At 43.2% G+C, this 16,566-nt stretch overlaps 1 protein-coding gene across 2 annotated transcripts in view; it reads left to right on the top strand.

The window, feature by feature from the left end:
* Nucleotides 1–16,566, top strand: part of MAP4K5 (mitogen-activated protein kinase kinase kinase kinase 5) — a 217,084-nt gene that overhangs the window by 195,079 nt on the left and 5,439 nt on the right. For both annotated transcript variants that reach the window (XM_082242653.1, XM_082242652.1), the window contains exons 21-26: nt 674–753; nt 861–921; nt 3,781–3,895; nt 10,318–10,376; nt 12,862–12,965; nt 15,034–15,211. In XM_082242653.1, coding sequence (XP_082098779.1) covers nt 674–753; nt 861–921; nt 3,781–3,895; nt 10,318–10,376; nt 12,862–12,965; nt 15,034–15,211 — 597 coding nt within the window. The remainder of the gene's footprint in view (nt 1–673; nt 754–860; nt 922–3,780; nt 3,896–10,317; nt 10,377–12,861; nt 12,966–15,033; nt 15,212–16,566) is intronic.

The following is a 16,566-nucleotide window of genomic DNA, read 5'->3' as shown; positions in this document are numbered from 1 at the left end:
AAAGGAAATTGCTTTGCATGCCTTGGATGTGGTTCAGGCGATTAGGGTATACATCATGAGCTGTGCCTGTCAATGAACGAAAGAGAAAATGGGATTTTTGACTTACCTTTAAATCCATTTCTCTGATGTTCATTGACGGACACAGCACCCACCCCTCTGTGGAGTTGTAATTCTTCTGACACTACTTGTAACAAAACTGAGGGACTATAGCAGAGAGAGGGAGTATACCCCCTGGAAATGCCTGTCTGGCTACGCCTATTTTTTTTCTGCTTAGTGTCCTACTCCTGTAGTCGGCAGTATAACCCAATAGTTAAAAATATCAGGAACTGTGTCCATCAGTGAACATCAGAGAAATGGATTTACAGTAAGTCAAAAATCAATTTTTTTTTTCCTGCTAAAATCCTTAAGCTGGCCATACATGAATCAAAATTTGACAGGTTGAGCAGGGACCAGGTGAATTTTGATCCATGTATGACCAGGCTGCTTGTACACAAGTTGATCGATCAATTGACTTGTGTACAACCAGCTTGTTGGGTTTTTTCCTGAACAATCAGTGCTGCTGGCCTTTCTATCACTTCCCTTCCCTTCCTGACAACACACCATTTCTTCTCTGTCACGTAGGAAGATGTGTGAAGGTCTGTTTAACCTACTCATAACATATTTTCCTCATCAGATCAGTATATCATCTTTGGTACAGAGGATGGAATTTACACTTTGAATCTAAATGAGCTTCATGAAGCCACAATGGAGCAGGTAATGGCTATAATGTACATACTGGCTACCTGTTGTATTGTCACGGTCATCTGGGAAAGTTGCTCTTTGTATCCTCAGCCTCAGATTTATTTTTCTTTGCCTTGCAGCTGTTTCCTCGGAAGTGCACTTGGCTGTATGTCATTCATAATACCCTCATGTCCTTGTCAGGTATGTTTTTCACTTAGCGTATTGATATTTTACAGGGGATTTTCACCATCAGTAAAAAAAAAAAAAAAGACATGAATAAGCCCTCTGCTCCTGAGCAGTGTCCAGTGATGTGCTCCAACCCCATAAGGACCTCATCTTCTTAACATTTAGTTATTGCAGCTTTGACAGCAGACTGTGTTTTGTATGTATGTGCTCATTTATACAAAAAAGCTATGTAAATTATAGCCATCTCTACACACATGTATGTTTTATAAAAACCCAAACAACACTGCGCTAATAGCTTGACCCAAAAGTCATAGGAGAGCAGCCAGCACAGCAGAGGACAGTCAATATTCTATATATATATATATATATATATCTCATCAATATCTAAACAACAAAACCATGCTATAACCATGAAAGTAATAAAGCAGAATACACGTGATGCAATGAGCTACAACTTAGTACAATGGTACATATTAAATGTATCGTGACATTATATGGGTGATGGAAAAAGGATAAAAAAAAAAACTGATGTGAATATGTGAATTTTCAATAAGTGATCCAAGTGAATGTTGAATAACACTGTGAATAGATCAACCACCACTAACATCAAGGAGGCTTACCAGAACAAGTAGACCCAGTTTGGCATATGCCTATTGGGTCAACAGAAACAGTGGTGTATATACACCTAGTAGGAAGGGGAGAAGGTAGTTGAAATCTTTCACACCGCTTTCCACTCTGCTCTCGGCACACCTGAATATTCCACTTCCACCTTCAATGGAAACCGCTCAGTAAGGGGACCACCGAGTCACAATAAGGCATAGATAAAGTCTTCTCCAGTTGAGCTCAAGAAATGAATAATCCAGAGGAAAAAGACAAAAATACAAAAAAGAGGAATGCCCAAGGGACTTTGTAAGACATAAACCACAAGGTATAAAAAGTACAAAATGTATTAAATTTTAAACCCTTTGACGCATACAATTTTAAAAATAATTCTGATAGACATAGGTACGTACATATATGCATGGGTTTCCGTAGTTACATAAATTAAAGTTTGACTGACAATACAAGCTGTAAATGTATATATGATAAAATTCTCTACACGTTTCGCAAGACAATGCACGCTTCCTCAGGAGATACATGTATAAATGAGTGCACTCCTGTGTGCGCCCCCGTTGGGCTGCCCATCAGCCTTATCACATAGGCAGCCCAACAGCCAACTTAAGGAGCATGCATGGCAGGCTGAGAACACTGCTGCTAACTGCAAGTCAGAAGCTTAGCAATTCTTCTTGCAACAGGAGGCACTGATACTGAAAGTATCTCCAGGCAAGAAACTTTGAAACAGAATCTCAAAAATGATTTAAGAAAGTTATATACTATAACAGTATAATGGTTAAAAAAATGACCATGTCCCGTTCAATTTTAAATCCAGTTTATTTTTTTTTTCCAGAAATGGTGTCAGTATATATATATTAGGGTATGGAGCAGTGTGTACCACAAAAGGTTAATAGCGTTACAGATGAGGAGATTGGAGTGAGGTGGGGACCCGGCTGACAGTCTGGAGGGTATATTGTTCCTGCAGGGAGGGGTGGTTGCATGCATAGAACAAAGGATACATTGGATGTCAGATGGCACAGCTCCAGTGGGCTCATTGAAATGCGGGATGTGACATTTACACACTACAATGAAGACAGGAGAAGCTAATAAATGACATGAGAACAGAGGGCTCTGGCTCCTCTCCTGTACTACTAAAGGACTAATTTTCTTCCCTTAGCAACATGGAGATGACAGTCCTGTGTGTCAAGTGATGCACCGACAGTCTTGTGTCTGAGGAAGATCATTGATCTCTCTGAGTTTGAGGTGGTGCGCTGACAGCTCTGGGTTTTGGTGTGGTGCACTTACAGTCCCGGGTTAGAGGTGGTGCACGGACAGTCCCCGGTTAGAGGTGGTGCACGACGGACAGTCCCCGGTTAGAGGTGGTGCACGACAGACAGTCCCCGGTTAGAGGTGGTGCACGGACAGTCCCCGGTTAGAGGTGGTGCACGACGGACAGTCCCCGGTTAGAGGTGGTGCACGACGGACAGTCCCCGGTTAGAGGTGGTGCACGACGGACAGTCCCCGGTTAGAGGTGGTGCACGACGGACAGTCCCCGGTTAGAGGTGGTGCGCGACGGACAGTCCCCGGTTAGAGGTGGTGCACGACGGACAGTCCCCGGTTAGAGGTGGTGCACGACGGACAGTCCCGGGTTAGAGGTGGTGCACGACGGACAGTCCCGGGCTAGAGGTGGTGCACGACGGACAGTCCGGGGTTAGAGGTGGTGCACGACGGACAGTCCGGGGTTAGAGGTGGTGCACGACGGACAGTCCCGGGTTCGAGGTGGTGCACGACGGACAGTCCCGGGTTAGAGGTGGTGCACGACGGACAGTCCCGGGTTAGAGGTGGTGCACGACGGACAGTCCCCGGTTAGAGGTGGTGCACGACGGACGGTCTTGGGTTAGAGGTGGTGCGCGGACGGTCTTGGGTTAGAGGTGGTGCGCGGACGGTCTTGGGTTAGAGGTGGTGCGCTGACGGTCTTGGGTTAGAGGTGGTGCGCTGACGGTCCTGGGTTAGAGGTGGTGCGCTGACGGTCCTGGGTTAGAGGTGGTGCGCTGACGGTCCTGGGTTTAAGGTCCCAGGTTTAAAGTGGTGCACTACATTTAAAACTTTTCCAGTTAAGCATGTTTCTGATTAAATGTCTTATGTTCTTTTCTTTTATGATTGCTCTCACACGATGGTTGGAAACACAGAAGGTAAATATCTACCAATAATGTGTCTGACTGTCCAGTTTTGAGAGATCAGACAGTCTATAATTTTGTTCTTCTCTCTTTTACTCTCCAGGGAAAACTCTGCAGCTGTATTCACACAATCTAATAGGTTTATTTGAACAAGCCAAGAAGCCTGGCCTAGCAGGTCATATCCAAACGCATCGCTTTCCAGACAAGATATTACCCAGGTAAGCTATCCACTTTGTTTCTTACCCATCTTTTTAATGTGTTGCAGTTTAACATGTAACTCATACCCTGCTGAAATACATTGCTGAAATCCCCATCAAGGTGAAGAAAGCTAAAAAAAAAAGGACTTTGAAAGTGATGTCACAAACCTAGGCATTCTGATAAAATCTGATAAATGTGTATGATTAAAAAAAAAAAAATACAATTAAAAAGCTAGCTGACATGACCAGTAAAAAGTCAGGCATTTCCGCTTGGATCATAAAGAATAGTGGCAAACCTGGAAACCAGAACGTTTCTTGAACCTAACTAGTGCTGACTAATGAAGGTTCTTTGCTGCAAACATTAAACTGATCATCTTTGGTACATTTACCCGGAGGAACCCATACAAGGAGGAACACTGAGTGCACTAACTAGTCCCAGGAGCAATGCTGGCACGGCATTGCGGCTCATGGTGGACACGACGGGTAGCGCCAGAGTACGGCCTGCGGGGCGAGATCCTGGGATGACTTCATATGACTTCCTCCAGTGCTCCCGCCCAGCTGTCACTTTACAATGGGCTGGGCATAGCGGAGCTGATAGTAATTGCCTCTGTAGAACCAGGAAGGCATAATTACTTTGTTAGATGACTCCTGTGTATTTATGGTTATTGTTAGTTGCACTAACTGTACAATTCTGTTGATATTAGCTTGTGTATCCTGGACTGACTGCATGGGGTACTAGGCTGATATTTACTTACTGTTTGTTTTGCGGGCTCCCAGAGCTTTGATGTTTTTTTTTTGTATTTTTTTTTTTCTATTCACAAATTTCAATAAACATAGCTTTAACCACTTTACCCCCAAGCCTATTTCTGACACTTTTTGTTTACAAGTTTAAACCCGTATTTTTCGCTAGAAAACTACTTATAACCCCCAAACATTATATATATATATATATATACATAGAAAAGACTCTGGAGAATAAAATGGCGGTCATTGCAATATTTTTTGTCACGCGGTATTTGCGCAGCGGTCTTTCAAACGCCATTTTTTTTTTTTTTAAATTACGAAAAATCACATTTAACTGCATTTAAAAAAAACTAAACAGTAAAGTTAGCCCATTTTTTTTTTTTTGTGTATTGCGAAAGATGATGTTACGCCGAGTAAATAGATGCAGAACATTTTGTGGTTTAAAATTGCGCACACCCGCGGAATGGCGACAAACTACAGTCAATAGAAATCTCCATAGGCGACACTTTAAAATTTTGTAACGGTTACCAGTTTAGAGTTAGAGTGTAGCTCTTTTTTTAAGTTATTGCTCACACTCTGGCGATCGCAGCGATACCTCACGTGTGGTTTGAACAGCGATTTAATTTGCGGCGCGACTTCTGTGTACGTTTACTTTCGTTCACGAGCTAACGGCGACGGGGGTGGTTACATTTTTTTTTTTTTTCCTATTTATTTTTTTTTTTTTAACTTTAACACGTGTAAACATCCCTTGTGACAGCAATATTCATTGACAGGTACTCTTTATGGAGGGATCGAGGGTCTAAAAGACCCTCGACCCCTCCACTACACTTCCATGTATGGAAAACGCCGCAAATGGCATTTTTGAATACACTCTTTTTTGAATCTGCCGCCTTTTGCAGCAGAGTAACACGGAAGTGACGTCATGGACGCCGCCTCCGGATTACGTCACCGGAGACCCGATCGAAGCTGCTTCCGGCTTTGATTGGGACTCCATCCAGCCGGCGGACGTGAGACCCGGGCAAAGCCGTGGAAGGCGGCGGGAGGGGGGGGACGTCCCCTCCTGCTCGCCGGTGTATCGATCGAGCAATCGGTCGTTACCGCCAGAAAGCCGACCGCCGGCTGTAAACAACGGTACCAGGGTGATGCCTCTAGCTAGAGGCATCACCCCGATACAACCACGCAAAACCAGCCGCGTAGGTCTACGTCGCTGGTCGTTAAGTGGTTAAAAAAAAAAAAAACTAGCCCCAGGAGCAGAACATTCTGTTAGTGTTACAAAACCCACAACAGTAAAATCAGTCTGTATATGCAGTAAACCATGCTTGTTATACTCACTGTGAACCTAAGGTGTTAATCCTTTGCATTGTGTAAAAAGGCTGTTTGTTCCTGTCTTCTCTGATCCTCCCCTTCTTCCACTGTCCCCCAATCCATCTCCTAATAAGACGGAAGCCTTTGGAGTCACTCTGCACATGCTCAGTTTGGTGTGTATTGCTAGAGAGTTTTTCCTTGGGAGGGTGCATGTGATCCGCACATGCCCAATCAGCACTGTCCTGACAGAGGGTGAGGGGTCCTGCAGCCAGTGAGAGGAGAGTGAAAACTCCTTCTACAAGCTTTAATTAGTCCTTAGCTGGACACTGATCACTCACAAGACTGCTATATACCGCTGATGAGAAAATGTATTTAGCAGTTTCTATTTCCTAAAATATTTGCATTTCCATGTTCTGTGAACTCTGGGAGACCGGATATAGTGACTGCAGGCTCCTGGGTTTAGTAACACTTTAACATACAGGAACACTGACATTGGAGCCAGTGGTCCCATTAGGAGATTCCAGCAATATTGTCCATAGGGCTGATTACTCTATTTGAAACTTTGAGTTTAGATATGTAGAAAGTTAAAAGTGTGAGTGAACAGCCAGAGCAAATGCAAGATCTTTGGCCCCTATGAGCTTTTTTCTATAATATACAGATATGCACAACATATTTGCAAATGATGGCAAACGTAGCCAGCAATGCAATCTCTTCCAGTGCTCCATTCATTGGCCAAGGAATGTAGGTGGCTCAGTGTACACTTATAGAAAAAAGTGCTGACAGATGGGTAGAAGTACCTATGACATAGCAGACCTACACACTCATAAAAAAGCCTGCCTGTCAGCACTTTTAACAAACTGACTTTACTTCCACTTTAGGACTGATTTACATCAGATGCAGTTGAACACTTTTTAAAATGCAATTTAAACGCATATACCAGAAAAATCAATGTATGTCAATGAGCCTAGTTTACACCACTGCAGTAGTAGTGACCTACTCGCACGCACTCTTAGGTTGAACTGGATGGTTGTTTACCCATCTAACTATGTAACAAATCTTGCCCTGGACTCCGTGAAAAAATAAAAAAAGCACCACAAATGCATGTAAATGCAAATGCAGAACGGTCTTTTAAAGTGATGCTTAAGGCGGAGTTCCGCCCCCCCCCCCCTCCAAAAATACATACTGTAGCTGCTGACCTAATATTAGGACACTTACCTGTCCTGGAGTCCAGCGATGTTGGCACCACAGTCAATGTTTCCATTGGCTGTCGTGTGCTGCTGCTGCCATTGCCGGTAAGGGAACCCGGGAATGAAGCCTTGCGCATGCGCGAAGCGTGCTGCGCATTCGGATTGGCTCAGCAGCGGGGGGAAGGAGGAGGGGGCCAAACTTCAGAGTAACAGCGCAGCGGCGCTGTTTCCCGGAAGTGGGGAAGGATACCTGTCAAAAACAGGTACCCGTTCCCCCCCTTCCCCCTGAAAGGTGCCAAACCTGGCACTGGAGGGGGGGGGGGGTCGGGAAGCATATGAGCGGAAGTTCCGCTTTTGGGTGGAACTCCGCTTTAACACACTCTGTTTAATTTACATTATCCCTTCTCTTACTGGATGTGAATTATGGCACTGTAATTATTTTAATAAAACATTTTGGTACCTTTTTCCTAATCAATATACAGCTGTCACATGACCCAGCTATTCCTCAGCCTGTCTGCAGGTAAACAATGGCAGAAGGAGCTTCTAGTCCTCTGCTGCTGGTCAAATATTCAAAATAAAAAATAAAAAACTGATTTTGGTATACAGAGCAAAAATTTAAATAAACGGTTTTAAATTGGCATACAAAATATACTTGAAATTAAATATTTATTATTTTTTGGCAATAACATGGTGTGGGTGGATTTCTGCCAGTCAGTTTTTTGTCACGCCCCTCCAGCTTGTGTCTAAGTGCCGGTTCACACTTATGCGATGCGGGAAGGCTGCACATTCGCAGCCTGTTCCCGCATCGCAAACGCACCCCTGGCAGTTCACACTGCCATATCGATACGCTGGGGGTGTCAATGAAAGGTAACGACACCCCCAGTTTGATCGCATATTGCAGTGCGATCTTTACAGTTCGCACAGGATCGAATCGCACAAGTGTGAACTACTGTGCGATCCGATCCTGATGCGGCTGCAAAAAAGGGTCCTGTGCGTCTTTGCTGCGGGTGCAGTGCGAATTTAGCCATACAAAGTGTATGGCTGAACTCGCACCGCACAGCCGATCGCATGTAATGAAGGATCAGTGCGCTTCGACATTACATGCGATCGCCGCAGCCGCACATATGTGAACCGGCACTAAAGGCCCGTACACACGAGTGGAAATTCGGCCGGGAATTTTCGTCCGACTGATCTGCCGATTTTCGGCTTGTTAGTATGGTGCGCTCGACAACCGACTCCAGAATTTTTTCGGCCGTAAAGTCGATGTGCAGGCTATAAAATTTTTGTCCACCATCAAAACACGTCCGATTTTCGTGCAGTCAGTACAGATTTCGACAGGAAAAAATCTTATGAGCAAGACTAGGCATGCTCATAGTCGAAAGAACACAAAGAAAGCAATCCAACACATGACATCACTTCTGAAGTAGAATTCTGTAGTGCGGGAAAATTTGTGTGCAGTCTAGAGCACATTCCAACCAACAGACACCACTCTGGACAAAAGACGGACAACCGGTCGGCGGAAATTCGTTGCGTGTGTACGAGGCTTTAGAATATCAGGGAGGTGAAGTATCCATCAATCAAGATGTAATATCCCATTCCCATTGTGTTTTCATTGTTTAGTGGGCGAGGAGGAGGGAGGAAGTGGCTGTCATTTACCAGTGTGTGTATACGTCCACATATGTGACTTAATAGTCACATGGGCTGCTCAGATGTGATAGGGGGAAATTCTCAGGGTAGAAAATACACAGAAAACTGAGCCTGTGCACTAGCTGCCAACACTGCTCTGTAAAACAGGAGGGGGAGGGGGAGAGCTGCAGGATCAACCAAGTTTTTTTGCAGAATACTGAAAAGGAATCTCATAGTGAATGAGGGAGTATTAACAGCATGTAATAGACCATTTATTGATAGTTTTTATTATGTGGGTTTAATGACACTTTAACGGAGTTACAAGTTACACTGCTAACATATTATATATACCAACAAGGAGATCTGTTTAAAAATTCCTTCACATCATAAAGCTTTCTATAAATAAGACTATTTGAATTTAAAGCAATAACTTGTGAAGTTTATTATGTTTCCAAGCTGAATCATGTTTTCCTTTTCAGCATGTTTTAACATTTGAGTAAATGTTCTTGTTTTAAACTTGACCAATCAGATGTTTAGGTTTAGGTTTTACATAGCAAGTATATGTATATGGCTCTTTGAAAAATGGTGTAGTGATGAGATTTTTTTTTTTTTTCACACGATTGACACTCAGAAAATGTTATCTTTTTATATGAAAACAATATCCCTTCTACTAGAGGAAGTGAGGGCATATCTCCCCAATCATACAAAACCAAGGAAAACCAAACCGATTTAGTAATGCCAAGCCGCTGCAAGCAAACCCACAAAATACTGGCATGTATAAAAAAAAAGGGGATTCACTCCAGAAATAAAGAGATTATTCTCCCACTCTACAAGACTCTGGTCCGGCCACATCTGGAGTATGCTGTCCAGTTCTGGGCACCGGTCCTCAGGAAGGATGTACTGGAACTGGAGAGAGTCCAGAGAAGGGCAATAAAAATAATTAGGGGAATGGAGGACATCAGCTATGAGGAAAGACTACAAGCACTGAACTTATTCTCTCTGGAGAAGAGACGATTGAGGGGGATATGATATCAATGTACAAATACTGTACTGGTGACCCTAGCATAAGGAACAAACTTTTCAGAGTAAGGGAATACAATAAGACACGTGGCCACTCACTAAATCTAGAGGAAAAACGGTTTAACCTTAAAATACGTAAGGGGTTCTTCACTGTCAGAGCAGTAAGGATGTGGAATTCTCTTCCACAAGCAGTGGTATCAGCAGGGAGCATTGATAGTTTCAAAAACTATTAGATGGGCACCTTAAAGACCACAACATACAGGGGTATACAATGTACAGTTAACAGCAAACACACACACACACATCATAGGTTGAACTGGATGGACTGATGTTTTTTTTTTTTTTTTCAACCTCACAAACTATGTAACAATGTAAGATTCTAACATTTCCAAATTCTACTAAAAAATAATGTTTCCAATGCAGTGTAGCAGTAAGTGGCAGGAAACCGTTCCAGTGGGGACTGGAGAAGTTGATCTTTAAATTATAAGAAGTGTGCATCAGCGTAGTAACATTCTGGATTTCATTAATAATTTCATTTGGTTTTGCATTTTTCCCTTGCAGGAAGTTTTCACTCACTACAAAGATCCCAGAAACAAAGGGTTGCCACAAGTGCTGTATCGGTGAGTATCCACATACGAGAATGTTGCACAAGACTTTAACAGTGCTCATGCCCGGCTGTCATTGTACTATAGGCCGGGCGGGAGCACTGTTGTTCTGGGAGGATATCATATGACGTCTCTCACAAGGCCATGTGATCTGTCACTGGATGTGTCCACTGTACACCTGCCATCCATTGTATACAGTTGTATTGCTAGCTGTGATTGGTCGAAATGATCACATGGTACAAACAAGGCCAATCACAGCCCATCTGTGCCCTGTGATTAGCTTTAGCCAACTACAGCTAATTGCAACAAAAGACACTGAATGAACAGGAAAATGGTTGCTTATAGCAATGAAATTCACTGGTATACGTAATCATAATGTGTAAAATAAAAAAACACTGATCACTTCCCTATAGTACAGTTTTACTATGCAATTGTAATTCAAAGTGTGGCAGCGCTGAAAACTGGCTTGGCCAGAATGGGGTAAAAGTGGTTAACAAATGAATAGGTAGAGGAGTTTAGGCTGGCCATACATTAACTGAAATTTGACCGATTTAGCAGGGACCAAATAAATTTCGATCCATGTGTGGCCACTGTTCTTGCTCAAAGCTCAATTTCTGTTCCTGGCCTGTTGGTATTTTTTCACTCGATCAGCGCTGCAGGCGTCAGACACTGGCGCTGATCTGTGTATTCTAATGGCTGGGAAGTCTCCCCACTTTCACAATACAATGACTCAGCAGGAAGAATTTCCACATCGAGTGTGTTGGTTGGGGAATCAGGTCTGCTTTTGTTTTCGTTCAACCCGCTTGTTGAATGGAAAAAAATGACCCATGTATGGCCACCTGTACTTCAAACCCAGGCAAGCCATTTTCCAAAATTTGCTGGGTGCACCAAAATGACAGGCTTTTAATGTCAATGTAATAAAGCCCAACTGCCACTTGCCTGCAGCTAAGAAGTGTTACTCTTTATAAACAGAGATCGCACTGCAGCAGTCTGACACACTCACTGTTGAGAAGGAGCAATAGCTCTGCACTCAGCAGGGATTGCAAGCTTTGCCAGTTGGTTAATAATTGTATCGAATCATTAGGCCCTTTAGCATTATTATTTATTATTATTTAGCATTATTAGTATTACATACAGCTTATTGTGAGAAATGTTTGATTGTCTAATTTAACCTAGTCTAGGACTAGTTTACTCTGGAAATAGGCGATTGAGCTGCACCTTAACTAAACACAGCAGCCCAGAAGGGGGTTGTACACACGCCCAAGCTACAATGCTTTTCTTCATGGTCACGGCAAGAATTACTGTATACCCCCAGGTGAATGGGGCAGCGCCACAACCTAATGCAGTTCACGTGTTGTGCTGCATTACAGTTAAAAACTGGCAATGATAAGGCTATCTAGCACCTCCCAGTGGCCTATTACCTGCCCTCTAAAAAGCAGTCTACTGCAGATCACTCTACAGAGGGCAGCGCAAATGTAAACGAGCCCTAATAGTTTTAAAACAGACTGGCATCTGTACAGATTAAATAAATGGGAAGAATGCTGCTCTTACTCATAAAGTATGTGTGTTAACACAAAAATATTAAACCAAGCTGCCAACACATAATCCTGAATAAAAAACCAGATTCAAACAGACAATGTAAAAAATAGTGTAGAGCTAACGTTTTGTAATGGCTAAATCAATTGAGTCCACATTAAATATAAAGATGAATCCAGAAAAATAATGAGAGTCCACAAAGAGTGTGCTCAATTCCCAACAAGAAACTTAAATCTCATCAGTATCCGAGACCCCGTGCAGGAAAGCCGCCACCAAGGAGGGTTAATTAGCCTCTTACCAGAGATCAATGATCCTTATCACAGGGATCACAAACAGCCATGGATAGATAACAATCTGTCACATAGAGACTTCACTGCTCCCCACTCTTCAATGTTTCCAACGTTCCTCTCAGGGTTAACCGACCATGTGAAAGAAAGTGCCTCACATAGTGTAATATATTCACACATACGCTTTATTTTAGTTGTACAGACAAATTCCTACTCACATAAAGTCAAGTAATGCAGAGCACATCGGATACAGTCAGTATGCTGCTGTGGATGGGTTTACAACCAGAAAGATGGCCGCCGCTTCCCCCGTCCGTAGCGGCGTGACGTACCGCAAGCTCCTCCTACGCGTTTCGTCACATGTATGTGAGCTCTCTCAGTAACTTGTGTCCCCAGTCCGCTGTCCTCTGTGAGGCGGGACTCCGGCCCTGGTTACCTGCAGGAGGCCTGCTCTCGGTCTCTCCCCTCCTCCTCCCGCAGGCTCCGTTACTTGGGCAGCTGTGTCTGGGTGGGTTGGGGCCGCGTAGTCTCGTTAGCGCTACACTATTTTTTACATTATCTGTACAGATTGTAAAAGCATTTAATAAAGTTTAATAAAGTTTAAACTAAAGTCAAAATTTTATGATTGATTTGTTTGACTACTCACATTTTACTTACGCTTTATCTTTCTCTTCTTACAGTACGTAACCCATACACAGGGCACAAGTATTTGTGCGGGGCACTGCCCTCTGGTATTGTGCTATTACAGTGGTATGAGCCCATGCAGAAGTTCATGTTGATACGGGTTGGTAATTTTCTGTTTGAAACCATGCATGTTTTTGTAACTTTTTGATTTATGTATTGGTCAGTGTGTCTAAACAGTACAGCTTTTTTTTTTTCTGAGTAAAAATGAGGGCCGTGCATTCTTCAGTAAGAACAAAATAGAAAAATCTGCATTTTTGTACAGTAATTTACGCCTAATGCGCGCAAATACACACAATTGCGCACAAATGAACGCACACGAACATGCTGTTGATCAGAAAAATGCTAATTTGCATATTTTACAAAAACGCGAGAATACATTTGCACGAAAAGATGCAAATTTGTGCGAACGCATATGCGCAAAAATGTGCGCAATTCGATAAGACAAATTTACGGCTCAAGAAGGATTTGCTCAAACAGTAGTATCGTGTGTAAGAGGCCTTACCAGTGAAACGTGCAAATTTCGCAATAAGTGTACATAAAAGCTTTAAAGCGACTCTTCACCGCAAATTAATTTAAAAAAAATGATACCTAGAAGACTTGAGTGCTGACCTGCACTAATCTTGCTGTCTTATATATTTATATATAAATTATCTTTTGTATACAACACTTTCAGCAGTGTGAAATGCCTGGTCCCGCACTAAAGGCTGTGGTTCCATCTACCAGCTCCTACAATACTACAGGACACGGGCTGGCAAATGGTGACAGTCACTTCAAATGATTTCTCTTTCAAAAATATTATTCATTGAAATTGTTGCCCTAATTAAATCCTAAATCCAGGATTACCTTCAGTCCTGCACAGTTGTAGAGGTTACTCTACTGTACTGAAACTGCCTACTCTGATTTTACTGCACACTGTAAGCTTCTTACAGTGTACATTAAATGCTGCAGGAGGTCAAATAGTGGAAATCTGCCCGCCTCTCCACCTCAGCCAACTGGAGGAAACCTTGTATTCATTGATGAAAATGCAAGGCTCCCCCTGAATGGCTGGGAAGCATTCAAGCCAACTGAGTTTAGTTACAGCAGTGGATAGGAAGCCACCTGTACTGCTGCAGAACACAGCATTGCATACTGTATGTAGCTGATTCTACTACAGAACAGTACAACATACACAGCAGCCACATCAGTCAGTAATGGAAATAGTTCATTTGGGCCAGATGCAGATGAAATTCCACTTTTAAGATGGAATGTATACTGATATTACAAGTCCCTATTTTTTTATACTGGATATTGTGGGGGGGCACTGTGAATATATAGGGAGATGTTTTATTTCTCACATTACATCTGTAGTGTTTTCTGACGACGTTGACGTTTTATTAATTATGGCTTTATTTGCCTAATTTTAAATCAGAGCTCTAGCCTAAGCTTTGAGAGGATTTCCACTAACTTCCTGTGTGGTCACCAGTACAGGAAGTAATGAGAAATATTCCTAATGTGGACACAAGTTTCAAAGGTTTTAAATCCTAACTACTAATCTAAAACTAAAGGTAGCATTTTGGATGATGTACCTCCTTCAATATATTATGTATGTTTAAAATTGAATATAGATTGTATACAGTAGTGTGTTAAAAAAAAAAAAAAAAAAGTAGTGCGGGATATGAAAAAAACAAACGCACTCAACTATGCGGATGCAGTATCAGTCAGATGCTGCATCTGTCCTCCGCCGCTTCTAAGACCAGAAAATGGGCGATCAAAGACAGCTGATTGCTCAGTTCTTGGTCTTTAGTGAGCAGAGAGTCAGTGACTGTCATTTACCGCTCTCTGCTCTGTCCCTCCAGGGCTCACTGGAGCACCGGGCTGGGGCGGCGGCCGGAGCAACTGACTCAGGCTCTCAGTAGCTTGCTGAGAGGCTGCCGGTCAGGCATCTGGGTGGATCCTGACATTAAAGTCGGGATCTCCACCGACTCTCAGCTGGCTGAGTGACGTCAGCCATTGGTGGGCTTTAGCTCACTGTCTGCTGAATAAGAGTCACAGGAGTGCAGAACGAAGTAGGGCCAATGGAGCGTTGACTCTTTTCCTTTAATATTTTATCTCTCTATTTATAAATGCAAGTAGAATCCATGTACCGCTTGTCATCTGCAGTTTCTTACAGTCACTTTCTTGTCTTGCAGCACTTTGACTTCCCCCTTCCAAGCCCACTGAAGGTCTTTGAAATGCTGGTGATCCCAGAGCAGGAATACCCCATGGTGTGTGTGGCGGTCAGCAGAGGAGTAGAATCCAATCAGGTTGTTCAGTTTGAGACCATTAACCTGAGCTCCGCCTCCTCCTGGTTTACAAAGATTGGAACAGGTACCCACCTCTTCACTGACTTCAAAAGGATCTATAGTGAAAACAGAAATGTTTTTAAAGGGTATCCAATCCAATTGTTCCATATTGTAGCTTACCAGTTCTTAGATGTGGTGGCTGCAGGATTTCTCTTCACTCCATTGAAGGAAACAGCCAGATCAGGCTAAGAATATTTTCTTCAAGTACATAAACATACCTTTTGAAGATTTCTGCTAGAAATCTTTGTCTTAGTAATTTCCTTTGCAACAATCTGAAATTTTAAACCTTGTTCTTTGCTTTCTCAGCTATCTTCTGTAAACTACAGAACACTTCACCCTATGTAGTGAAGATGAGGAGGGAGGTGTTTATAGTCCAAATCAGGAGAGTCTTCCAATATATCATACATTTTAAGTTACGATTTCCCTCTTTGCCCAAACTAACGAATCACTTCAAGCAGAGCTCCATCTAAAAGGGGAAGCTCCACTTGTCCACCTCTTCCCCCCTCTGGTGCCATGTTTGGCACCTTGTGGGGGTGGGGGAATTGACAGCAGGTACTTGGTTTTTCCCACTACCTGCTGAGTTCATTCCTTGCCGCAGCAGGCCCATTGAGAAAGCGCAGTGTGATTTGCGCATGTGCAGTAGGAAACCGGCTGTGGAGCTGCAATGCTTTACTGCCGGCTTCCCTTATCTAAGATGGCAGCACCAGCACCCGAGAGCCGATTCAAGAATCGGCTTGGGTGCGAACATCATGGGTTCCCTGGGCAGGTAAGTGCCCTATTAGTAAAAGTCAGCAGCCACAGTATTTGTAGCTGCTGACTTTTACAGCAGCATGTACTTCCCTCTTACGCCCCTTGAACAGCCCACAGATTATGTGTTTTTCTTGCCTTCTACCATGAGTGATTCCCCTATCAACACAGTCAGTGTTTATGGGGGAATCCCTCCCACAGCACTGTTCTATTCTGGCGGCAGAACACAATGATTCACTAGCATCTGCCATCAGTAACTGCATGTAAAATATCCGACAGGCTGGTTGTAACCATCAATCAGTGGATCGACGTGGGGTACACCCAGCCTGCATATAGATGGTTCAAATCTTTACCAGTCCCTGCTGAACCGGCCGAGATTCGATCCATCTATGGTTGGCTTTAGAACAGCTGTTGGGACTGTGGAGCAATACTTGGAACTCCTGAGTATGGTTGAGCATATGATCTGCTCCCTCTCTCCCATGAAATAGTAATCGGTTCCCCATAATTAACAGGGAAGGAGTCCTTTGCCCCTTGTAAGCTCCAACAAATCACATTGGAGTGAGGCAAGAGGGAGGAAAGAAGTAGGGAGGAGCAAGGGCAAAGGACACCTAATAATATTATGTGCTTTGATGG

This window comes from Pelophylax lessonae (assembly GCF_965119305.1).
Source record: "Pelophylax lessonae genome assembly, chromosome: 13".
NCBI classification, from domain to species: Eukaryota; Metazoa; Chordata; class Amphibia; order Anura; family Ranidae; genus Pelophylax; species Pelophylax lessonae.
Note: the sequence above shows the minus strand (reverse complement) of the source record. Positions and strands in the feature narration are given on the sequence as shown.